The sequence below is a fragment of the Mycothermus thermophilus genome (genome assembly GCF_041956435.1).
Source record: "Mycothermus thermophilus strain CBS 625.91 unplaced genomic scaffold VTJ04scaffold_6, whole genome shotgun sequence".
NCBI lineage: Eukaryota > Fungi > Ascomycota > Sordariomycetes > Sordariales > Chaetomiaceae > Mycothermus > Mycothermus thermophilus.
Genome location: NW_027191432.1, coordinates 825,310 through 850,240, shown reverse-complemented (window position 1 = coordinate 850,240; position 24,931 = coordinate 825,310). Strand labels below are relative to the sequence as shown.

Sequence of the window (24,931 nt, the reverse complement as noted above, 5' to 3'; positions counted from 1 at the left end):
TGTGCCCAACTTGGCCAAATGATTTCAAGGTCGAAAGTGGTATTTCCAGTGGTGAAGTGCTTTAGGTCTTCACTGCATTTGTGGGCGTTCACAACGACGTGGAAGCAACCTAGGTACCTAGGAAAGGTTGTCTTGGTGGAGAGATTGACATGGAAACAAGAAAACAAGACACCGCAGAGATGGACGAAGGCTGGAAAAGACCGTCCAAGTCTAAACCCAAGTCCTGTTGGCAATCTCCCCGCCTGCTGTGCCAGAAGCTAATCATTGACTGTAACGTCAGCCTCGAGGACGTTGGCATCCCCATTGGACACCAACAAGGGTGACCTGCAGGAGCGCTGCAAGGCTCCCCAATTGCCTGGGAGCACTCGGAAAACGCAAGTCCACCGGCACAGAAAGCTGCATGCTGCGCGCCTATGCTTCATTTTAATAGGCGATTCAGGGGTGGTGTTGGTGGCTCGGGAAAACAAAGCTGAAGACCTCATGTTACACAAGTACTTTGTGTGACGTGACACGAGAAAGTTGAGCTGGGGGAAACCTTCATCATGAGACAGAATATTACTGTGTAAGAGGCTTGCTTCTATGTAAAGTACCTTTCTCTTCGGATTTTCTTCAGACGCGGCGTTTTGGCTTTTGGATCCCTCTCCACACACACATCAGCGCTGACGCCGTACCTGTGCCCTTCGGGCTGCAAGTACCTACATACAACTCTGACGAGCAACGCTTCCAAAGTCCGACACTTCGGTCTGATTCAATACAACTTAGCTATCTAGCCATTATCTCAATACCCAGAGCAGAGCGATCAAGTATCAAACAAAATCCCGAAGAAAATGCAGTACAGAATACTGTCTAAGGTGCCACGGAAACAGACATTAAACCCTAACCCTGGCCGACCCCTAAAGTACGTCATAAACTTCGGCCAGTTTCCATCATACAAATAAAATAAGTAATCCAACTTGGAGCAACAAATATTTAGACTATGAAAACTAGAAAAAACAGGCAGTCATGTGTATGTAGTGTAGGTATCTCTCCGCCAAGCCCTCTTTTCCCATCGCCCATCCCGTTCATCCGTCTGCCAGTCCGTCTATCCAGCCTATCCGAGCAAACAAAAGGAAACCTTCAGCGATCGTAGTATGTAGAAGTAGTCGTCATAAATATACCCTAACCCATCCACACCATCGCCAGGTCCAGGATAAAACAAATGAGCCTCAGCCCTGCTCAGCAGAAAGAGGTGTCTCCTGAGCCTGACCACCGACATCTCCTTTCCCCGAAGCGGCAGAAGCATTGGCAACAGCAGCGGCGATATCACCACTATCATCCCCACCGCTCCCGTCCCCTCCAGCCTTCCCATCCCCAGCAGCCATCTTCCCCTTCCCCTCCTCGACAGCAGCCCCCTTGGCAAACGCGGCCCTAGCCTCGCTCGCCCGCCTCCTCTCCTCCTTTTCCTCCTCCAAAGCCTTTTTCCTCCTGGCCTCGACATCATCCCTCCGCACAACCCTCCGCAGCGCCTCGCTCGCCTGCACCAGTCCGTCAATGCTAATCGCGTGATTCGCCACCTGGTGGTTGATGTACATATACGCCTGCGCGGCGTTGGTACACTTCAGCAAGGCAGGCTCGTTGAGCTTCAGCAGCGCCAGCGCAACCTGGAACAGGAACGCGCCGGCTTCGTGGGGCGCGCAGAGCACCACGTCCCAGACGCGGAACAGCGCTTCGGCCGAGAGGCAGTAGGTGAAGAGCGACAAGAACCAAGCAAAGGTCATGCTTTCGAGGTGGATGTCGAGACTCTCCAGGTGTGCCGACAGACGCGGGAGGATCTGCTTGACGTAGCCGCGCATGACGATCTGGTCGGCACGCGAGGCGAGGAGGGAGTCGTCAAAGTAGTGAGGAGGCAGGATATTTTCGACAATGGAGCACAGGATCCAAAACGCATCTTCTGCCGACGGTGTCACCAGTAGCAAGTTCGCCGCGACGAGGTTCATGCCTTGGCAGTACCCGACGTCTGGATTGCGGCGTGCGTAGGCGAGAAGGACTTCCCGCAACCGGTCGACGCCGGGACCTTTGCGGAAGAAGATGTTGTCGGTGAGGGTGCGGGTGATGTCGGCTTCGATTTGCCGTGCGACTTGCGGGTCGTCACCGCTCGAATCGCCTCCACGGCGGGAGGTGAGGGAAGCGTAGTATCCAGGGATGCGTAAATTGTTGGCACCACTGCATTCAGACCAGATCTTGTGCCGGTAGGCAACCGGGATGCCGCCCAAGAGCAAAGAGCGGAATTCCATTGCCTTAGCTCGACCCATTTTGCCTTGGATTCCCAAGCTGGCCACGCCGATGAGTTCCCCGTCGCCAATACGCGTCTCGGGCATGACGGCTGTGGCGCGTTGGAACCTAGCCTCAGCTGCTGCTGCCGCAGCGGCAGCGGCAGCTTCGCCATCCCGTTTCCTCTCCGCCCTGACTTTGCGCAAGAATTCGTTCCAGCGCACTGTCTTCTCCCGCTGAAGCGTGTCGTGCAGATTATTGAGGTTCTCAAGGAGCAGCCGTACCGGCTCGTTATCCTCCTTGGGGGGCGCGGCTGCGGCTGCCGCCTCGCCCTCCAATGATGCTGATGCTGGCTGCATGTCAGTGTCACCAGGGGTAATGGCGGCCGTAGTGGTGGTAGCACTCGGCAGGAACCCCCTGTTCTCAGACCGGATGCTGGGCGACTGGCTTGGCGACCGAGACGCCGGAGGCGAGTCAGCAGCATCGAGAACCTCGAAAGCCTGAGCGCTAATCGAGGGCGTATGCGAGAGCAACTCAGTCGGATAAGTGGCAAACTTGAGGTAGTCTTGCCAGCGTTTGGGCTTGGAGGTTTCCTCGTGGGCCCCTTCGAATGAGCATGGTGTATCCGGCCGGCCGTCACTGGCTATACTCAGCTTGCCACTCGCAGCATCATCGAGCGTTGATGTCGGCAGGTCGGTACGGCCGCTTGTCACGAGCTCGACTCGAGCGCCTTTCTTGGCTTGTCGGGCAACCTCGGCGGCCATCTTTTGCCGTCTCTTACGGCGCTGATCATATATAAAGCCGTAGCGGTCCGTGAGGAACTCCGTGCCTGCGTAGTTGTTGTTGTATATATGGGTTAGAGTCGGCGGTTGGTCCTCCGGTGAGAAAATGGTATCCATCTCCACAGGCCCATAGCTCTGGTGTCGAGATGCCATCAACGTTCCTGGAGTTGTCGCCATGGTGCCCCAGTCCTGGGGCTGCGGTCGCGCAGTGGTGTTAATGGGACGCGCAGCGTTCTGAGTCCGGCTCATGGCCATCAATGCCTTGGGGCCGGTTTGCGCCGACCCTGCGCGAGGCGCCGGCGACCCTTTTGCACTGGCAGTTGACGGACCCCTGACAGACCCTCCTCCATTCTGCGCTGTTGCCGACCTTCCCCGAGGCTCGCCTTCGCGGTTTACCGCGGCGCCTCCTGCGACGAGCCGAAGAGCCATGGTTGCCAAAGAGGGTTTTCGAGATGCGCTGGCTGCGTTCATCGAGCTGACGCTAGAAGCCCGACTTAAATTGGGAGCACCCTCATCTTCCGGTGGGCGAAAGAGATCTTCCTGCAGTGGAGGGCGCCGCTCTGCGGTAGTGGCCTTGACAACTGCAGTCGGGGGCTTGTTGTTGGTCCCGGTCTTGTTCTCGGCCTGACTGGACTTTTTGACACTACCGGTACCCCACAGGTAATCCTTCCAACCCCGCGCGGTGTTTTTGGTTGATGGCGTAGAATCTGCACCGGCAGGCAGAGGCACGGAGCTCGCCCGAACTGTTGCATCATCAAACAGACTGCTGTTAAACATTGCATGCCTGACATCCCCTGACATCGCGTCTGTCACCAAATCTGACACGTGATCTCCTGACTCTTGCCTGAGCTTCGCCTGGGCGCGAGCCTCTTGTTCCAGGGTGCGCAAGCGTGTCTCCAGGTCCAGGCTAGACAGTCCGCACTCAAGAATTATTTTCCGCAAGGCGCGCTCCCTCTCCTCGGCACGGCGACGTATCGACGCAATCTGGTCATCGCGCTGGGCCAAATCCTCGGCGATCTGGCGCACAAGGTTCACGGCACCGTGGCGGGCGATTAAGCGCTCGATGTGCGCGTCGTCCGCGAGGTGAAGAGCGCCAGGAACCTTGCGCGTGGCTGGTGGAGGGTCATCGAACAGGGCCCCGCGAGACGGGGAAGGCGGGGTGCTGGTGAGGTGGGCCACTATGTCGGACGGCGGCAGTCGGCCGGGCTGGGGGTCGACATCCCTTCCAGACGGGTCGAGAGATGGCGCCTCAGAGCTGGAAATGCTTTGGCCAGATGTCTTTCTTGATGAGGGAAGCGAGGCCGCTGGGGTTGTTGCGTCGTTGTGGGCGGCGGGGAAGCAGATGCGGTCTTCGCGAGGCGAGTCGGGCGAAAAGGAGGGGAACGAGGTCAGCGACTTGTCCTCGGACGGGGCAACGGACGACGATGCGCTCGAGGCCTGCGAGGTCAGACGTTTCCGAGGCCGAGTGGAGGATCGGTAACTCCTCGTCGATGTAGCCGACTGCTGAGAAACGGAGCGCTGAAGAGGGACCGAAAGGGCCGAAGAAGCAGCTGGCGCCGTGTCCATGTCGACAGAGTGGGATGTGGCATCGCCTGCACTGGCGGAGGGGCGTGCTCAAGTCGAGATGGTTGGCTACCTGGCCATTCCACCGCGCAGCGCAACTACCTGAGTGAACCTCGACAAGAACCCTGGTGGATGTTGTTCGCGGGGTAAGCTGACGTTGGCCTTGCAGTTGGGGGAGCGATAACTAGTGATGTGTGTCGGATGTCGGCTGATTCGGAGAATAGGCGGAGAGACGGGGAACGAGATGGGTGGATGGTTTACGGCATTCTCGGGCGACCAAGACCTGCCAACACCATGGCTGTCGCGTCGAAAGTTGTCGAGTATGGCGGCTCAAACCCAAACCTGACTGATGCAATGATGACGACGGGGTTTGGATGCGGTCGCTGTCAAGGAAGAAGCGTTGGTGTCATGCACGCGCATTGCGGGAGCCTCGCTTCATGCATCACTCCCTGTTCTTGCCGTCTCTCTGATTCGATGGAGGGGCTCTCGTCGGACCCACTGTCCCCTGTCCGCCGTGGGAGATCGGCGTCGGGCCTTGATTGGATCCGACCAACGAGGCGGGAGTCTCCAGGGGCGCTGATTGGCTGTGGACATGTGCCAAGACGGGACCGAAGCTTGTTCGCCAGGGAGCTCCGTCTGCCACTCATCCATCCATCTTCGTCCTCGCAACCTGCACATTTTCCTGTTTCCATGGAATGTGTTTTGCAATCCAAAGTGGTCGGTTGTCGGTTGGTCACCAACATTGCCAACTCAGAAAGCCCTCCAGTTTACCAGTCCGCTCTGCGCCTTGTTTCTCCTAGCGTGACACTAGGGAGGAAGTCAACATGCCTCATCAGTCCGACAGCTTTGGCCATGAAGAAATGATCTACCGACACAATGGAATCGGCAAACAGTCTAGTTTGCCGAGACGATTGGGCTCTCGAGGAAACCTTCACTTATAATTCATACAACAAACAGTTTGCTCGGCCTTGCGGGACACGTTCTCATTATCTTTCGAAGTGCTCACAAACAGTGAAAAGATACCACCTATGGAATCAAGCGACCGGGCACTCCCTCTCAAATCCTTCCGCCTATCTCCCCGTCCCTCCTCGACACCGTCACCTGCTTCTCCGTTGCATTGCTACTCCCACTTGTCGTCAAACTTGCCGCGCCGCCTTTGCCTAAATCCCCATGTCCTTCCACTACACCTCCCAGACCTCCGGCCCCTGTCACGCTCTTCATCGCCGTCCCTGTCGCGCTCCAACTCCCCCCACTCCCTCTGTCATCACTGCCGTACTCCACCTTCTTTTCTGAACCGCTCTCACCGACCACTTCCTGGCTAAACGCCAACCCAACTTGCTGTTCCTGCTTCTCCTTTTCTTGCTGTTGGTGCGCCGCTGACGATCCCGCCCAGCCGTATCCCGTTCCAGGGAACTCCTCTTCCTCCTCATCAAACAAAAACGCTGGCGGGGGAGAAGAAATTTGAACCGTCTTCTGCTCTTTCCCCTCTTCGCTATCATCAACCGCAACCACCGGCCGGCCCTGCATCTGCGGTGGCGGCCCCATTCCCGGAAGCGAAGTCGGGCTTTCCCTCCCTGCGTCCCACCTAGCATACGGCGGCGGCGGGGTTGATGGTGGCGGACTCCGCCATGTCAGTCCCGTTGTTGTTGTAGTGGTAGCTCCGGTTCGGGCTGACGCCAGAGACGGCGGTGGTGCCCGTGGCATGGAGGGCGTCGCGGGTATGCGTACCTGTGTCTGCTGAGTCGGGGTAGGGCTGTTGCTGCTGCTGGTGGTGACGGGGTCGCGCCAGACAGTTGGTGTGCTGCTCCCACCGCTGCCGCCGGTCCGTGAGGTAGTGGAGGTGGAGATTTGAGAAGGCGAGGATGATGGAGCAGCCATGCCTGGCCGTGAACGAGGGAGAATCCGAGTTGGTGGAGGAGATAAGGCAGGTGGCGGTGGTGGAGGCGTTGGGGTGTTGGAACTTCTGCCAGCGGTGGCGGTGGATCTTGCATTGGTTGTGGTGCGAGTGTTTGAGCCATCACTAAAGTCCCAGACGCCAGCGGTTCCGCCAGTGCGGCTTGCGGTACGGGTTGATGAACTGGGTGAAGAAGGCCCGATTGGGCCATGCATGTCGAGCATCTCCTTGTGCGGTCGTGGCGGCCGTACGGGGGATAGGGACCCCGACGGCGAGGAGACGGGAGAGGTTGATGCTGGCGCCCTGGACAATGGCGCTGCCAAACCGTTCGAGCTTCCTCCTGTTCCTCCGCCCGAACTTCCACCTCCTCCCATTTCCTCAGTCCCAGATAACAGCGAAGCAACGCCAACCGGTGCCTCATTCCTTAGCGATGAGTGGCCTGTTGAGTTAGTTGGCGCGGTATAGACGCTACTCGCGCGATTGTCACCACCTGTGGCTCCTGGTCCCGGCCAAATGTTGCTAGCAACGTTGGAAGATGATCCACCGGCATTACTTGGAGTACCTAGCCCGTGATACTCACCTTCAGGAGGCGGCGATCGCGGCTGGTTTTGGTACCGCCTCTCCCTCCCTGTCGAAGACGAGGTATATGCCCTCGACCTCGCAGCCACACCGCCCACACGCTCATGTCTTGGTTCTAGAGTGCTCGTGGTGGGCGAATAGACAGGGGATGTCGGAAAGCGCACAGCGGCCGACCCAAACTCTTCTTCGGCAGTGGTGAGCGGGGTCAGAGGTGGCGAGGACGATCGGCCCCCATGGCCGCCGAAAAGCTTGGGCAGCGCGAGCTTGTGGTCACGGAACCGAAGCGGCGGGGCGATGATTGACCGGACGCCGGCTCCCCCAGAACTCACCGGGGTAATTAGAGGAGTGGGAGAGGAGGTTGGACCGGCTTTCGAGTCTACACCCAGTCCGCCGCCGCCGCCATATGTCCGATGTGGGCGATTTCCAGTTCCTGCTACAGATTTGCGTTGCTTCCTGCGGCGGAAGAAGACGATGATGAGGGATATGAGGAGGAGGAAGGCGAGCAATGAGCAGATGCCAATGGCAGCTTTTCCTTGGGTTGTGAGCCCGTTGATGGTAGGTCGTGGTGCCGGTGACGTTGCGGTAGGCTGGAGAAGGACCCCGATCTCCGTGGACGATGATGTCGCGGTCTGGCTGGGGGCTGACTGTGAGGTTGACATTGTCCCCATCGACGTGCACGTTGCCGGCCTCGCCTCCGTGCTACACGCAAATTCGGCCGACGGCGGACCCGGATCCGAGATGCCGAAGAATCCATTGCTGGGAGCTGTCAGCTTTGACCGTGGCCGGTGGCATGGGAGTACTCACTTTTGGCATTTGTTTATGATATGGTCGACATTTGCTGACGTCGTTTAGCTAAGACGCTTCTTCTAGGCACTGAGGTAGGAACTCACGATCCAGATGACTCCCTAGAGCAGGGTCGATGGCCACGCCGCAGAACACATGGTCACACCAGTAGAGCTGCCAGAACTCGTGTAGTTCGGTGCGCGCTTGGAGTTCCTTGCATCCTTCCGGCCAGCCGTCTTCCTCTGTCCAGTCCGCGTATACCGTTCGCAAAAATTGAAGCTTGCAGTTCTCGATGCAGACCCCAGGATTCCATGGCTCTGGTTGGATCTCGGCTGGGTTGACGTAGCATACGCCACAGGCGTCCTGGGAGGTATTGTTGTCTCTCTTCCTCATTCCGTCCATGTTGCCTTCGTTGGGAATTGTGTGTTCTCCCAAGCACCCTTCAGGAGATTCAACCGAGTTCGACGAGAATTAGGCTGGACCGATCCAGATATATTGCATGATAGAGTCCTCGGGGTTTGTCACCAATACAGCCGCAGACTCCCCAAACTCGATGCTGCGGGTGGAGCAAAAAGTGATATGTGAGTAGTTGACGGATGAAAGCAAACGATGGTCGAGGTCGACAAACGGCGTTGGGGATGTCCGGTGACCAAGAATCAAGTCTGTCTCTTAATGGTGTATTAAGTTCCTCAAAACGACCTGCTTGGACAAGCACTGAACACTGTTTCTTGTGAGCAATTAAGACCAGAATGGATGTCACCAAGCATCAACAGATGAGACAAGACGGACAAGGTCAAGTCCAAAGTCCCAAGACACACAAGCATCCCCGTCCAGGGGGCGGAAGCAGGCCGCTCCCGAATTGTGGGAGAACCACGCGAGATTATATAGCTCAAACCACCACGTTCTGCTCAACGGGATCCCACATGGTGTTCCCGGCCATCCGTCTGTCTGTCCATCTGTCTGTCTTACTACCCTCTGCTTATGAGTAACCCAGCCGGTCCCGAGCTGTCTCTGGGACACCTCAAGCTCGGGTCCCCCGGCCGCTCGAGTTCAGCCCGTGGAACCGGCCCAAACATGCGCTACCACCCAAGACTGCCCCAGATAATGGGCCAAACTTACACAGCACAGTGCCTTTGAAGTTTGGGCGTACACACATCCGCAGTGCGGCCGAGACCAATGTCGTTGCCGAATGCGCAACGCGCACTGTGAAGTTCAGCTTTGTATATTGGAAAAGCTTGGTTGTATTTCCTCCCGTTCCCTAACCATGGCGAGGGCGCGCCGTGATGCCATCCCGTGCCGCTCATGAGGATAACCCACGGCGCCAAGCAGCATGTCAAATACAGCCGGGCCAGAAAACCACAGCCAGATTAAATTACAGACGGGATCGTAATCCATCCGCTCGCTCACTCAATCTCCCTGGTTTATCTTTAATACACTTCTACCCACCGACCTGACCGAACTTACCCCTTGCTGCCCAGCGTTGTATTCCTTGGCCCCCAATGACCGTGATTAAAATCCTCCCTCTTGACGGTTGCCGATCCGGTCCACACTCGAACAAGGTGAATAGTCTGCACGTAGATGCCCGCCAGGTCCCATGCAACATCATTGCCTCGCGCAAACGCCCGTGATACCAGAGTCTCGGTAGGACATTCGCTAGCTGCGCGACGACATCGCCAACACCGCTTCGCATCCGCGCTGCACATGCCCGTCTGCCAGGGAACTGAAGGAGGAGACCTGGCCGACGCCGCCCTGCGAAGTCCTTGCCTTGCATCCGTGCTGGATTTACATCGGGCAGCGGCTGTGGCAGGCGGGGTTGGCGGGTGCGTGGAAGTAACTCGGTGTCTGGCGTCCAGTATCTTGCCTCTGTTATGTACATGCTTGAGTGTGATCAGCAGCAGATCATATGCTGTACTTCACAGAAAATGCGGTGTAAAGTTCGGTCCAACTTTGCATGCCACTTTGTTGTGCGAAGGGAACACAGAATCACCCATGCAATGATTGTTAGAGAGTCTGATTGGATGATGGAATGAGAGAAAAGGGTTGTCTTTATAGCATGGCCTGTTATATCTTGCCAGTTTTCTGGTGACTTATGGGAACCCATTGTCTACTTTTATCTGCCATGCTAATATCAAAGCCGACTCTTCAACCAACTACAGGTAAGACAAATCACGGTCCCTTGGGGTCAATAAGAGAGTTTGGGATTTACGCACGCGGATGGCACCTCCCATCGAGTCACACACAAACGCACACGTACACTCCAAGGCTGCTTGAGAACCTGGAAAAGATTCAGGCGCAACGACAGTGATGGCAGAGAGACGGGTTCTCTCCAGGGCTCCATACATACCGTGGCGCTGCTGGAGAGCAAACATCATGCCATTCTGTTCCAACCACTGGTCGGAAGCGGTTTGCATTACCTGAACAATCGAAAGCGTTCAAAACCAGATTCCGTCTTCCGAAGTTCAAACTGGTGATACGAGCGATCCCCTTGTCCTTGTGTTTGTACTCACGTCCCGTCCAAAACGGGCCTCAAACGAAGCTCATCCTCTGTAGCAAGCTGATACTTAGAGAGGAGGCAGTCCATTGTCCTCTGTGTCCCAGTGTTCTGCATCCCTTCGTACTGCGGTTACCATAGATGCAGGCACCCGACTAGTTTGTCAAGGTGAGCCTTTTGTTTGAAGGTCCCGAGGTAGAGCATACCTTACCGAGCAGACCTGCGAAGGACATACACCGGTCCATGACGTACCAGAAACCGAATGTGAGAATCGAGGATCAAGAGGTAAGGCGGAGCTTCTATGCGTACCCGTATGACCAACAACTCTTGTTGAAAGGCACTAGTCTTCATTTGATGAATGATCAATCCAGTACCTGTGTGTTATCCACACCGTTGTCACTAGCGAGAACCACAAAACTCTATGGAAACAACGGCACAATGAGATTTGGGCCAATTCAGCCATGCCAACCCCCCGTCTGTCTCGGACCGATTATTCCTGCGAATAATCGATCATGAACCGGTAGGGCGAGTTGGTCATCCGTCAAGGCCAGCTAGGCGCCCGTTCTATATTCCTGGAATAACCCGTCGATATCCGTTGGGAGGACAACAGACAATAGAGTTGAAGACCAGTCCTGCAGCCATCTCGATGAAGAGCATATGCATTCCTATTTTGGAACTCGTAGGGGACATTGGCAGCTCCCGACGGTCTGGAACGCCAATACGTTATGGGTTGCTCTGCAGGAAGAAGGTTAACCAGCTTGCATGTCAGGGTTGCTCGCTCACGGGAGGTCGTTCTCACTCCGCCCTCTCTCAGGTCTGATACGGACAGCGGCCGATGACCTGGTAGGACTGTACCTGACATAACATGGAGGACAACATCATGGAACAAAGCTGATGAGGCCTGGCGTCTCTGGGATGAAGTGACTGAACTTTGGGAGCGTTCTTTCGGCGCAGAAGAGCACCGAAGTCCGCCGAACTGGGCTGGACCTCCTCTCCCTTGGACACTGGCCTTGCCAGCCAAGGTAGGTACCTATGTTGTGCGACTTGTGGCGTTGTATAGGTAGGATCTAATGAGGCCATAGACTATGGTAAGTCCGCTCCTCCATCGGGTGTCGGGCGATTCAGTTGTGAACTCGACAGCATGGCTGAGGTTCTGAGGGTTTCGGCCCGTTTGTCTTCAACGCAAGGATCTAGGTACCTATGGACAGGGTTGAAACCTCAGCCAAGTGTTGTCCAGTCCCGTATTTCGGTCCTCCAGCCGCATGCGAGAATTTCAAGAAGCGTAGAACAGCGCCCCAACTCCCGACAGAGCCGCACGGCTCGGGCATCCGTTGCATACGGCATGCATTGGATTTACTGGACGAACAAGGCTATCGACCCGGAGAAATTCTTTGAGACTTTCGTCCTTAGAAGATCATTTCCGCAGTGTCAGGTACGAGCTCCTCAGCTGTGAGTCACGGTTAGGTGCATGAGGCCATCTGTACGAAGCCGTTGCGAAAATCCCTATCAGGCGAGCGGGCCGAAACCCGAGAGAATTCGAGAAGGCTGTGGCTTGGATTGTGTTGGTTTGCTCCCTTGAGTGGGTCTCGGGTCAGGAGGTTGGAGAGCAGCACGGAACGTGGGAGAGTCAAGATGACTTGTAGTAAGAGGGTGAGGGTATCACAAGCTCGTCTCCTACCCATCAGTTCTTATTAGGAGGTCCAGGGGCAAGAAGTCTGGAAGTTCATTGGTGCCTGCGTAAAAAGGGGCATGGTACCATGCTAAGGCTGCATCGCCGCGGCGCGCCCCGAACCTTCCAGGTTGGATGAGGACCAACCGTTAGGGAAGATTGAGGTGGTGTCTTCCTGCTCAACTGCCCGATAACGGAGTGAACACCGAATTGGCCGATAAGGGTTGCCCAAGACTGCTGGTCTAGGTAGGTGAGGTCCCCACGCTCCCTACCTCAGGGAGGAGGGTCTCCTCATGGAGGATACGAAGAACATCGGATAGGAACCTGCCCGGAAGTCTTCATGCCCAGACGAGCGTTCCTGTCGTCGTCATCCCTCATCCGCCCGTGCCCCTATTTGCATGTATATCGAGTCCGCTCAGACATGCACACCACACCACAACCGAGCCAGCCTGCAAAGTCAACCCCTTGCTCACAGCAGAACCGATCCTCCTGCATGTGCATGCTGCAATAGCGTTCGTATTGAGCATAGCAGGGCCTTCTGGGATATGAGACTGGATCTGGCGGCGATGGTGGCGCAGGTGCAAACATCCGAGTCTCGACTCATCGTCCGGTTATAGTTGCTCTGGACATTCTGCATAGGTGGGTTGAGTCTCGGGACTTGACGCTGCACGTCAACGTTGATCACCCGCGCAGTTCCAGGTTGCTGGGTCCCCAGTTGACGGAAAGAACGCAGGAGGATGCCTCTCCCATCTTCCGTCTCCATCTCCCTCCAGACCCGTGCTATACCTGCCAGGGGAGTCTCGAAGCAAGTGAGCATCCAATGGTGAGTGTGGCGCCCGGGTTCCCGTTGCTCTTGCTTCGATAGCCTGGAGACCCAAAGCGCGCCACGCCGACTGTCGAAAACAAGACAGATCCTAGAACTCAGGATAGAGGTTCCAAGGCTTGCGATCGCAGTTGTTGATGAACATAGTTATGCGCTGAACTGTGATTGCAATGTGCGTTGTGTGTCGTTGATATCTTGGGGCCAATGCCCCAGCTGGCTCTGCATGAATGTAATCCCAAATAGGAAACTGCAAGCGTTGTAAGTGCCGACAGATTTACTCCATGACCGAAGAAACATGGAGGAAGATCGGGAGAACTCCATGCTTTAACTCTCCTGTCGGGCGACAATAAATACACGATCTGGAACGCGAACCACGTTGAACTTTGGAGAGATCCGACTTGATCAATGATATCGACATGGAATAGCCGTGTTTCATGGATGCAGGTTGGAGTCCAGAATCCGGGGAAACTGGGGAGCCCCATAGCGCTAAGACCCGGGGCCGAGGTCGACAGCCCAGGCACCTCGGCCCACCGTCGATCCCCCGCGTCGCCATGCCGACCGAGTGCCTGTCACGGCCCGGGACCTGTCCGATGCAACTATACTTAGCACCGAGACCGTTGAGTTGATCTTGGACCTCAAGTTTTTGTTTCCATTTGACATTGCTGTGTTCGCAAACCAAGGTGTAAACGAGCCCGACTCGGTGTGTCATATCCATACCGTAAATACATCCACGGCCATCACACTCTCCCTTCAACACACCGTCACACAATGTCGGATTCCGCCAAGCGCCGCCTTGAGGCCGTGAGCAACCAGCTCTCCGGCCCCAAGACCATCCCACCAATCCACAAGGTTGCTCAGCCCGGTCCACGGGTCGCCGGCAAGGTCGTCATCGTCACTGGTGCGTTTCCCAGGCATTGACCCAAACAACTCCAGACCTTGAGGTGCTGACATTTCCCCAGGCGCCAACTCCCCCCTCGGCATCGGCCGGGCCTCAGCGCACCAGTTCGCTGAGAACGGCGCTCGCGCCGTCTACCTGTGCGATTACGATGCGACGCACCTGGAAACTCACAAGGCCGAGATCAACGCCAAGTGCCCTGATGTGGACGTGCACACGCGCAAGCTGGACGCTGCGGACGAGGCGGCCGTGAAGGAGGTTGTGGATGATGCGATCAAGCGCTACGGCCGCCTCGATGTCTTCTTCGCCAACGCAGGCATCGTCGGACCGTATTCCCTGTTTACGGATGTTACGACGGAGGAGTTTATGGAGGTCATGAGGGTTAATGCGCTGAGGTGAGTTGTTTCCCCTTCCCTCCCTTATGTGATCAAAGTCTCACATCCCCCTTCAGCGTCTTCCTCGCCGCCAAATACGCCGCCCCCGCCATGCAAATCACCTCCCCTTCCAAACCCACCCCGTCGGGGAGCATCATCGCCACCGCCTCGGTCGCCGGTCTCCGCTCCAACGCCGGCAGCGCCCCCTACTCCGCCTCCAAGGCCGCCGTGGTCAACCTCGCGCAGACCATCGCCTTCCAGCTCGCCGGCACGGGCGTGCGCGTCAACGCCGTCTGCCCCGGCCTGATCGAGACGGGCATGACGGCGACCGTGTTCGATGCGGCGCGGGCGCGCGGCACGGAGCGCAAGATCGGCCAGCTGAACCCGCTCAAGCGGTACGGGCATGCCGACGAGATCGCCCGGGTGGCGCTGTTTCTGGGTAGTGATGAGAGCAGTTACGTGAATGGACAGGCGTGGGCGGTGGATGGTGGGTTGAGTGCTGGGCATCCGTATGTGCAGGGGAAGTTCCATTAAGGGGTTGGGAGTTTGAGGTGTGGGAAGATGGGGGAAATGATGCTATTCCCTGTTCTCACGTAGGTAGCAGCGCCTCAGACGTGCTGGAAATTCATGCTCTCCCGTCTTATTTTGTTGGATTCGCATTGTTGGTTGGGAACAAGTTACCCCTGAGGGTTTCGTTGCCTCTAACCAGACATCTCGACTGGCAACTTGGTAAGAGTTGCCTCTGGTTTCTAAACCTAGAGCCTTGATCCCAGATTTCGGTAGAGGTTAACAATAACATTGGGTATGATTGCGGCCGTCTCTTCCGGGGCACATGAATCCCCGTCCCCTGAGATTGCCCCTCTGGTCTCTTCAAATTGTCTTCGACTCTGCAACTGCGCAATACCAGCGTTTGTTCCAGAAGAGATGATCACAAAAGGATGGTGCCAGCTGCGAGAATGAGTGGTAAGAGTATAGTTCGGCGGAAAAAAAGGTGATCTTAACCTCACTCAATATCCAACTGTACGTAGCATTCAAGATGCTAGTTTTCGCGAGATGGGAAGCTTTAGACACAACCTCATGTACATGTTAGGCGTATGTACATACCTACTGAGTGGTGGTAATGCTAATCGAGCCACAATTAATAGATCACTGGCGACAACGTTCTCCCCTGTTGCCCCGCACTGCTGCCTTACACAGTCCTCCACATCAGATGTATTCTCAGGCCTCTGTTGACTGCAAAACAACCCCATCCATCACATCATTGACAGAGCAAAAATCTGTGGGATGAAGTCGTTCATCCTGCCGTGCTCGTCTTCGACATGAACATCTCCGACACGCCTTTACCAAAGGCCTCGGGCAGTAACGCTCAAGGCCGATCAGTCTTCCGGCTCCTCGACCTGCCCTCTGAACTCCGGAACGCCATTTACAAATGGGCTATCATTGCCAATGATGGGCCACAACATCCCCATGATGTTTACTGCCACATAATTGACAAAGGGCGCCAAATCGTCGACTCGGACTGCGTGTGCGTGCCGATAAAGCACCGTATAGCTCTGGTCTATACGTGTCGCCAAGTCTATAACGAAGCTATCATGCTCGTGTACCAGCATACGCATTTCATGTTTCTCAAGATTTACCCTCAATCGGCACGCCGCTTGATTCGGCTCTTCTCTGGGGCCATCGGATCTGCTAAGGCCAACTACATCACAACCGTTCATTTGAAGTTTCCCGGACTCAAACTTATCTCTTACATGCCCGAAATGGCGACACTGGATCAGACGGACTTGACCTGCTTGCTCGGGTTACGAGAGTCCTTTCCGAGTCTTGCGACACTATTCTTCTGGATGGCAACTTGCAGATGGTCCGAATATTTGTTCTGGTCAGGGGATGACGTCGGTGTGAAGAAGGAATTGACCCAAATATCCGATGAGTTGAAGAAATTCCCTGCGCTCTCACAGACTTGTGTTTTCTGGAGGGGTGTCACGTTTCAGGATTTCGACTTTATCAGGATCTTGTTGGGTCTTGGGTGGATTGTGGATGATGAGCATGGGTCAGTAGACGAGGAAGCCCTTAACAATCCAAACACGCACAGAGATCGGTTCCTTTGAAGGAACAGGAATGGATGACGTTTTGGGGTTGTCAAACACCGAAGAGGCAGTTGGCGCTCATCGGTAGCTTGAAGTCAGGGAACGGACTCCCAGTTCTGCTTCTCGACCAGGCTCCAAACTTTCCGGTATACCACCTATCATGAGATGCCTGGGAGCGCAACGCGTAATGCACTTGGCTAATATAAGCGAACATCTTTGAGGGAGGTTTCCTTCCCTGCGTTATCGACTTGTCGCGGACACAAAGCCTCGTTGCCTTACAGGTCTCAGTCCAAATATTTCATCACCCTTCCGTCACCGTTCAGTTCTTTGCACAGCACGCCCTCGAAACAACCATTGCCCACCAAAAGCTGCACACACAGGGCATCGTCACTTAGCTCGCAAGTCCATGGGTTTTCTAGCGCGCTTGACGTCCCACCTCTTCGGAGAGGCGCGGATTCACCAAACTTCACGACTTTTCAGCCTGCCAGCCGAACTCCGACTTTCAATCTATGCTCATGTTTTCAGTTATGAGGAAGAGCAGCTTTTCTCGGATATCCGCCAGGTTGTCAGGGCTTCGCACGGAGATGTCAACAAGGTGGCTTTCATGCCTCGGAAGCACTGGATCGCGCTCCTCTACACCTGTCAGCAAATATATACCGAGGCCATCCCGCTCATTTACCGCCACACGCACTTTCTTTTCATGGACGGCTTCCCTGACGGGCGCCTCAAGACGATGGAGCGGTTCCTGAACTCTGTTGGGTCCGTCAATGCCAGTTGTGTCACGACAATCCACACCAAATTCCCACCACTACTGGCTGACTATCGCAAAAAGCGTTTTGGTCCCCAGGTCTTGCGCGAGCCCAGGCGCATCAAGATTCTGTCGTCCAGCTTAGACCACTTAATGTTCATCCGGAACGCCTTTCCCGGCTTGATAACGTTGGTCTTCTGGACCGAATTTCGCTGCAATGACTATTCCCCGCCCGCCGATATCAATAGCGTGGGAGAGGCCTTGATAGACCTCGCCAAAAGACTTCGAATATTCGTCTCGCAACCGGCGATTCATGTGCATTGGGAGCCGTCTGGGACCGCTGACTTGCGTATCGCAAAGATTATGTTGTCATTGGGCTGGTCTGTTGGTGATGAAGAGGGACCCATCAACGAGGAGGACCTGGACTTTCGAGAGGATTGGGAAACGAAGTCGAGGCCCTTTTATTGGTGATAAAGGAGGCAAGCACATCATGGCCAAGTCTCAAGATCTCCAAGTGTTACTCCGAACTTTCTCAGCGTTGCCCGCCGGGTTGGGCGTCATCCCCGACTTCGTCTTCAGTTGCGTACCTACTCATTGTGTCTTTAACCCTGATAATCCGAGGGTTGAGAGTCGCCTGGGGGGTTGTGGGGGTCGCAATCTGGAGAGCCTGCACCGGCTCAAAAGGGGCGTGGCTCGTCACCAGAGGCGCGTCCATTGGGGGTTGGGTTTGATGGCTGGTGTGGCTCCGTCTGGGGTGCATTGCCCAAATCTGCATCGAGTTTGGTGTCGCGTGCTCATCTTGCTCACTCCACTTCATTCACAAAACAGAATGAGCAAACCGTTTGGGGTTGGACTTGCGATGGCGTGCGGATGGCTCAGTTGGTTAGGGTTTGCTTTTGGAATGGATTGATGTCTGTGGTGAGCGTCCCCTGAAGAGAACACAAGGCGAGAGTTCTCCATGCAGTACTTTACGGAGTACTCCGTGCTTGACCCTGGCTGTTCTGATGAACACAATGAGTTTCCTGGAATTGATTACATGCAGCAAGGCATCAGAGTTTCCTGGGTTGTGATGACGTCGTTTTGCTTACTGACCCGGAATCTCAGCACATGCGAAGCTTTCCTGACTCAAGCAGCTCCCGATCGACACGTTTGGACAAGTCCACGGGCACATTGCGCGTCCATCGTTGACACACTGCGGATGGCTGGGGGAAAAACGTCCACTCTGTCCTGTGGCTTGGACTGGTCTGTTCGCCTTGCCGGGTAGGCTTTCCTTTCCTGCAGCTCGTGAATACCGCAGCAAGCAGGCGTAGCGACAAACGCGGAAACTCCGTTGAGCAACCCGCTGGGCTGTCACAGCCTCAGGTATCGTCATTGAAACCGGAGGCATCCGAAACGTCGCGGTACTCAGCGGTGTACCGAGCATGTTAGCTGCGGAGCTGTGTCAAACACTTGTCGTCGTTGATCTGATGCAGCAGCAACTTTTGGTCCCCGAACCCCACTGAGGCTGCTGCCCCGGCTCCTCAATCTCCTGAACGCCGCCGTTCTCCCAGACGCTAGTACTGTGTTACAGTGGCATCCCTGCCACGTTGAACGGCTCTGTGCCAGTCGACGAGAAGTGAAGCGACTGTTGAGCGTGGGGGGAAGCGCGCCAAAGCGAAGAAGCGAGCGAGCCGTGACGGCTCTTGGATCTCAGACGGCACAACGAGATGCGGGGAAGACGAAGTAACCTGCCCCGGCCTAGCCTCCGGTTCGGGCTGGTTCTGTCTGCCCAAGACATCTCCGGGAAAACAATAATTCGTCGTAGTTACTGAAGAGAGCTTCTTTTACGGTGGTTGATACCAAGCTGGAACATGTACTTTGAAGTCGCAAGGCTCAGGCGTCACGCCACTCTGTCGAACGGGTTGCTGGCCATTCCCAGGTAGTTTTAACGGGAGCTGGCGGCTTTTGTGATGTCCATCTCGAGGCTTCGGTCTTGAGATCGACAAGATGTTGGCTGTGGGTGCCAAACGCTCTTCAGCTCCACCAACGGATGTCCCTTCAGAGAAGACCCGAAGAGGCTGCAACTTGGAGATTCTGAACTGCAGAAACCACCTCCACGCCAAGAAAATCAGGCCATCGTTGGATGCCCATCGTCGAAGAGATGTCGTTGAAGCCCGGCTGGACCCGGATTGACACGAGTGATTGCCGTCATTGGCGTCTTGGGATCGAAAATGCTGCAGGACTGCACGACGTGCATCGCGATTTCCGATCCAACGGTAAACATTGGCTGTGCAGCCGAGTCTGGCGCTGCTGAGGCGATATCGCAGCACCTGCTCTTCTGGAGCGAGGAGGGTAGCGTCGTCGATGGAAGCGTGGCAAAAAGTCCTGTCGTCCATCAAAAGTTCAGTCACGTCGGGTGCCTCGGCTCAAACGCCCGTTTGCTGTGCCGTTGTCAGGATCCGGAGCACAATCAGTGAATGAATCACCTCAGCACAACGACATTTAAATGCCCTGGTGACCGGACACTGAGTTCTCCGCGATCCCGAGATTCTGGAGCTCATGTCTTTCTCACCATATCATCAACCCGAATGAGAAGTCGACCCACATCCCAAGAAAGTGCTTGAATTTCCACAATTGGTTCATTTGTCGTGCGTTTGTTCAGGTTCACTCCCCCGGAGTGGAGGCTCCATCCCACTGCATCACAGTGCTGGAACCTTCACACAGACGCCGCAAAACAGGCCCCAGAAGGTTGACCCCACTCCCGACACCAACCCATCCCATCTGGGCGGACCATCCATCCATCTCCCTTGCAAAGCAAGCCACCCACCCACCGGGCGACCTCGCCGCCAAACAAAACCAGCTCCCATTCCATCCCTTCTTTTCATTTCGGGCCCATTTCGTTTTGTTCATTCATTCAAAAGCGGCCGAGTCCACAGCTCAGCAAAGCAGCCAGCTTCTGCCAACGTCTGTTTGACATCAGCACTTCCAAGGTTGCTCAGCCGACCACCGTCCGTCTTCCCCTCCCTACCTATTCATACGTCACTCTCTTTAATAAACCTCTGAGCCCCAAACCTTCTTGTCGCTGGTCGGCATTCGCCATCCCCAGCTACGAGTCGACGAGCTGAGCTAAGCAGCACCCATCTTCGATTTTAACAAGCCTGTATCTCATCTCAGATTGGATTCTTGTTCAACCGTCGCCATGGCTGCCTTTATATAGCCTCGTGCGGCTCTCAAGCGTTTTTGGGAGGTCCCAGGGATCTCTCATCGTCCAGAATCGCGTCTCCTCTTCGCCCTCTTCACCCTCGTCACCGCATCGACTTTCATCCCTCAGAGCTCCTTCGCCCGCTTGATCTGGTTTCTTCATCTCGGAACTGTTTGGCCTCTCTATCCCGACCCTTCCGGCCGCTCAATTCACCGCTCCGCCACCGCTTAGAAACCCTCCGGACCTATCCGTCTAAACTCCGTCCCGACCACGCCACATTGTTACCTCCTTTCTCCCAGCTCCCAGCTCCCACCATCGACATTTCATCATGTCTCAGACGGAGAAGAAGGCAGTCGTCTCGAAGCGCAGCGGACGGCAATTCGTCGACGACGGCATGGAGAATCACGCCCCCGCCGATCTCGACCCGCATATTGACCGGCAGAGCATCCGAAGCTCCACCACCCAAAGCAGTAGCACCAGCACCCAGACCAGCCTAGAGCCGTCGCCGCTGGTTCGGCCGGCCGATGGTCAGCAGCAGCCGCATGACATTCCTCTCGATCCCCTTTTTCTGGGCGTCGGTGGGCGCCGCCGCAGTGATCAGGACGTCGGTCGCGACGCATTCCATCCGCCGCCCACCCCCCAGCAGCTGGCGACCTCGATGGCCGAGACCGAGCGGGGCTTGCCAACCGCCGGCAGGCCGGTCAACTTCGGTGTCGTAGTCCCGGGCGTGTACAGGAGTAGTTTTCCTAGGGCGGAGGACTACGAGTTCATAGCGGACTTGAAGCTGAAGACGATCGTGTAAGTGTGATGTCATCAATGATTGCATGTCTCCAGCTTTGCGCCTAACGAGTCTTGGCGTAGCACCCTCGTCCAAAAGGACTTTCCCAAGGGTTATGACGAGTTCCTCCGGCGCAATGGCATCCGGCATGCCGTATTCGACATGAAGGGGACGAAGAAGGAGAGCATCCCGATCTCGACAATGAAGTCGATCCTGCGCGTCGTCCTGGATCGTAGGAATCATCCCCTGTTGATCCATTGCAATCATGGCAAGGTGAGAAATCTCAACGCTGTTCAACCTTCTCGAATCCCGACTAACGGACAATCGGCAGCACCGCACCGGCTGCGTCATAGGCATCGTCCGCAAACTCTCGGGATGGCACATCCGAAACATCATCGACGAGTACCGCGCATTTGCTGAGCCCAAGGTCCGCGATTGCGACATTGATTACATCCAGGCGTTCGAGCTCGCCAACATCAGCAGCCTGTTTCGCGAGATCGGGACGAACCCTCTCTCCGCCGCTGGCCAAGGCAGCTCCGCACTTATTCCGTCATTACTACCATCGCCCTTTCGGGGGAACCCCTTCTCCTCAAGAAACCCCGCCTTCTTCCGCGCAACCGCCTTCGCGCTCGTCCTGCTTGTCACCTGGCTCGTCTCCGGGTACATGCTTTCGAAGGAGCGCAGGGGGTGGGTGCCGGATGTCGCGCCGGAAGAGCTTTTAAATTCGCCTGCTGTGGATTAAGCCGGGGAAACACGTTACCTACCCGCGTATCTGTTGGTTCGACGGGTATGGGGTACGTACCGGCCGAGGAAACATCGAGTTTCCTCGGGGGCTGGTTGGTGTGTTGTCTGCCCGGAGTTCTCGGTCGATCGGGAAAGCGACACAACCGTTTAGGGGCGATAAGGGTCTGAGTGTCCCCGTGAGATTGGCCCCCGTGAGACCGCGGCAGTGGTTGGCGTTGCACCGCGTCCCTACCTCCGCGCAGAGTTTGTGACCGACCGTGCAAGGAGGATAACCACGAAACCGCCTCCCTTCGAACATAAGGGATCGGGAAACCTGCATCTTTTGTTATTTTTCTGTTTCACCTAGCTGGGCATGTTTGTTTCCTTGTCCAGCATGTTTGCATAGGTACATCAGAAGGGGCTTCGGAAGCAAAGAAGAAAGGGTGGCATTTGCATTTGGGTTACGGGTTACACAGACGCCAGAGAAGCACACAGAGACAGAGATCACAGAGACTTGGGCAGAAGATATGGATCAAAACTGGGGAAGGGAGACTATCAAGTGCTGAGACCGTCTCCCCGGGCGGCGTTGGTGGGATATGTTGTGTTTTTCTTCATCAAGATGCATTTTTGTTGTTTCTTTTGTGTGGATGGTTAGATATTGGATTTCGTGCTACCTCCGCCAGCGGCGAGCAAGATGGTGGTCAACTTCCCTCTGGGGTTGCTTGCTTGCCTGCTTGTTTGCTGATGGGGGTTGGCTGTATAGTTTAATAATCCGTTGTCCGATTCTCTATGACGATACCTACCAGTCTTGTGGATGGATGAGTGAATACCTGGCTTGTGTGATGTGGATGTGATGGATGGGATGCTACCGACGATCTTGCCCAATGTCTGGCGTGCCTTGGGATTCTTTGGGGTCAGGTAAACCCCGAGAGAGAGAGTACGATTTCTAGGGAATGTAGGACTCATGGGTTGTGCAGTGAGTAGTCCTCTAGGTAGATATGAAGTCGGCGTGCCTCATTTTGTTGACACAAGGGTCAAGTTGATGAAGTGCGGTATGTTGCGCTGGCCGCTGGCTTCAAGCAAGTGGACAAGATTCCTACTCGAAATCGATCTTCGTAGAGAAGTTGGTGTAAAACGCAGTAGTGGCTCTATGAAAGGCAGGTTGCATGTCTGAGAAGGCATTTCTACGGTCATGGTCGGTGTTGCTTGCCCACTGTCGGACGTGATGAGGAACTGGTGAGAAATGCTAAAGGACTTCGCTGGGTAGAGGCTGAGCTGAGAAGTCACCGTGCCGCATGACTGTTGAAAACCAGCGTGTGGCGTGTCTCCTTGCCTGAAATATCAGGTCTCCCTCGGCACACCGGCGTCAGGAGGAGGCATCTTCATGCCTGAGCCAGAATATAAACCCGATGGTCGACCTCACATAACAACGGCTCCAGCTAGGTCCCGACTCCCGGGGTCGTGGTCTAGTTGGATGGTAGCGGGAGGGACGCCTCCGCGCGTGTTCGAACCGGCAGGCCACCAGTTTGAATCCGAGTAAAAACCTCCCCGGGGGTTTTTCGCAACCAGACGGGTGCTCTCCTTGGTGACGAGCCTAGGGGCCTGCCCGAATGAAGGCGAGCTTTTTGCAGTTTGTGCTTTACATACATATTTTGTGGTGTTTTGGCTCGGTTTGTTCCGCTTCATGGAGGAACTCGGCGAGTCGCGATGCAGTATTTGGTGTTTGTTTTAATGTCAACAAACCGAACCACACCCGAGCAACGAAGACATCCAAACATCCTTACACATCCCCAGATCATTGGTTTCTTCTATCGGCCATTTATCTCTCTCATGAATCTATCTTGTAGAAGTCTTCAAAATGCACGTATTGAAAAGGCATTATCATGACAACACCTGGACCCATATTCGAGTACCTCTCATTCATCGAGTAAGAGCGGCGATGATGCTTTCTTGTCGTTCTACATGTTAAAATAGACAAGTAATACAAGCCCAGTTCCAGCCAACATACCTCGTCTTAATTCCGAATGCTTTTCCAGATCCTCGTTCCATAATTCGTACAACCAGTCCAACGCTTCCAAGACTCCCCTCAATCCTTATAAACACCCCACCTATTCAACTCCCTCCTCTCCCTCTCCTCCTCTTCCCTGTTCCCCGTGGCGTACGTGTATAGCCCGGCCACGCAGTTCGCCGCGCCCAAAGTCATTGCAGCACCACGCACGACACCGCGGAGAGAAAAGTATCGTGCTAATCCCGTCGGCTGCCCCAGCCCTGGCTTTGGCTTCCGCCGCCAGGCCAACAGAGCATACATGCCGCTCCAGGCGCCCCAGATGCCGCCGCCGTCGATCTTGAAGCCACCGAGGGTAAGGTAGCTGCCGAAGATGAGAGGGGGTGCGAAGAGCAATGGGAGGGCTTGGGGCGGTCTGAGATGTTGGGCGAGGATGAGGGTGGTGAGGGTCATGGGGGGTATTGCGGACGCTGGTTGGTTTGTTAGTATCATGAGCCATGACCTCTCAAGCTGACCTCATGGGTGCCATGAAGGACATGACGAAGAATTGACTTACTCCCCCAAGCTCGGAGCTGTCCCCTCAGGGTGACGGGGACCGGAGAATCGTCTGCCGGAGCCATTTTGAGATTATCGAGTCTTAGAACGATTCTAGATTATTTACCGTCAACCCTGTAATTGCGACTCGCACCCAGGATGCCCAACCTCTCGGCGAGCTCCGGTGTCGAGCTCGAGGAGTGACGTCGTCAAAGGAAGCTTATCGGTTATCGGGATGACTAAGCCGATTTTTTCTCGGTTTCTTCACTGGACCTGCGCCCGCCGCGGAAAGTGTGTTGCTGGGTGGGATGCAGGACGCACGGGCCAACGGCCGCTGTGGACATGCGTGGACATGCAAACAGGCTGACCTGGAATCCCATCCATCCCATCCCCTGGCACACAGCAACAGTCTCTGACAGCAAACGAGACAGGGACCGGCGAGCATCGACAGATTGTCCGGCAAGACGACCAGCAATCCCCCGCGCACTCCGGGAATCGACTGCAACCAGTACTACTTACATAAAAAATCAGGGGCGTGTTTAATTTCTGTTTTCCAGATTGTCATCTCGTCAAGTCCGGAGCGCGCTTCCACTCTTTTTTGAGTTAACGCCACCGTTTCGAAACCGACTTCGACAGCGCATTCTGGAAGACCCATCCATCCCAAACAAAAAACCCTCGAAACAGACAAGGACATCGAATTCACACGACCAAATCAGCACCAGATCCCGGCACCTCGCATCGGCCGCAACGACTTTCTCTCACATTCGATACA

At 55.5% G+C, this 24,931-nt stretch overlaps 8 protein-coding genes across 8 annotated transcripts; 3 read left to right on the top strand and 5 right to left on the bottom strand.

Moving 5' to 3' along the window:
- Positions 1–1,205: 1,205 nt before the first annotated feature.
- VTJ04DRAFT_8709 (uncharacterized protein) lies at positions 1,206–4,598 on the bottom strand (the record flags this gene model as incomplete). The annotated part of the gene is made up of 1 exon (XM_069367175.1): positions 1,206–4,598. One exon carries the CDS (start codon positions 4,596–4,598, stop codon positions 1,206–1,208), a length of 3,393 nt encoding a protein of 1,130 aa, XP_069215530.1.
- A 1,053-nt stretch (positions 4,599–5,651) lies between these two features.
- On the bottom strand, positions 5,652–6,473 carry VTJ04DRAFT_8708 (uncharacterized protein; the record flags this gene model as incomplete). The annotated part of the gene is made up of 1 exon (XM_069367174.1): positions 5,652–6,473. The coding sequence occupies one exon, from the start codon at positions 6,471–6,473 to the stop codon at positions 5,652–5,654; it is 822 nt and encodes a 273-aa protein (XP_069215529.1).
- A 142-nt stretch (positions 6,474–6,615) lies between these two features.
- On the bottom strand, positions 6,616–8,253 carry VTJ04DRAFT_8707 (uncharacterized protein; the record flags this gene model as incomplete). Its single annotated transcript, XM_069367173.1, has 4 exons — positions 6,616–6,866; positions 7,070–7,824; positions 7,873–7,906; positions 7,959–8,253. The coding sequence occupies 4 exons, from the start codon at positions 8,251–8,253 to the stop codon at positions 6,616–6,618; spliced, it is 1,335 nt and encodes a 444-aa protein (XP_069215528.1).
- A 5,349-nt stretch (positions 8,254–13,602) lies between these two features.
- On the top strand, positions 13,603–14,637 carry VTJ04DRAFT_8706 (uncharacterized protein; the record flags this gene model as incomplete). The annotated part of the gene is made up of 3 exons (XM_069367172.1): positions 13,603–13,732; positions 13,794–14,124; positions 14,181–14,637. 3 exons carry the CDS (start codon positions 13,603–13,605, stop codon positions 14,635–14,637), a joined length of 918 nt encoding a protein of 305 aa, XP_069215527.1.
- Positions 14,638–19,148: 4,511 nt separating this feature from the next.
- Positions 19,149–20,350, top strand: VTJ04DRAFT_8705 (uncharacterized protein; the record flags this gene model as incomplete). Its single annotated transcript, XM_069367171.1, has 3 exons — positions 19,149–19,193; positions 19,854–19,925; positions 20,135–20,350. 3 exons carry the CDS (start codon positions 19,149–19,151, stop codon positions 20,348–20,350), a joined length of 333 nt encoding a protein of 110 aa, XP_069215526.1.
- Positions 20,351–20,447: 97 nt separating this feature from the next.
- VTJ04DRAFT_8704 (uncharacterized protein) lies at positions 20,448–21,639 on the top strand (the record flags this gene model as incomplete). The annotated part of the gene is made up of 3 exons (XM_069367170.1): positions 20,448–20,917; positions 20,981–21,170; positions 21,229–21,639. 3 exons carry the CDS (start codon positions 20,448–20,450, stop codon positions 21,637–21,639), a joined length of 1,071 nt encoding a protein of 356 aa, XP_069215525.1.
- Positions 21,640–21,657: 18 nt separating this feature from the next.
- Positions 21,658–21,960, bottom strand: VTJ04DRAFT_8703 (uncharacterized protein; the record flags this gene model as incomplete). The annotated part of the gene is made up of 1 exon (XM_069367169.1): positions 21,658–21,960. The coding sequence occupies one exon, from the start codon at positions 21,958–21,960 to the stop codon at positions 21,658–21,660; it is 303 nt and encodes a 100-aa protein (XP_069215524.1).
- Positions 21,961–23,706: 1,746 nt separating this feature from the next.
- On the bottom strand, positions 23,707–24,245 carry VTJ04DRAFT_8702 (uncharacterized protein; the record flags this gene model as incomplete). Its single annotated transcript, XM_069367168.1, has 2 exons — positions 23,707–24,095; positions 24,182–24,245. The coding sequence occupies 2 exons, from the start codon at positions 24,243–24,245 to the stop codon at positions 23,707–23,709; spliced, it is 453 nt and encodes a 150-aa protein (XP_069215523.1).
- Positions 24,246–24,931: the final 686 nt, after the last annotated feature.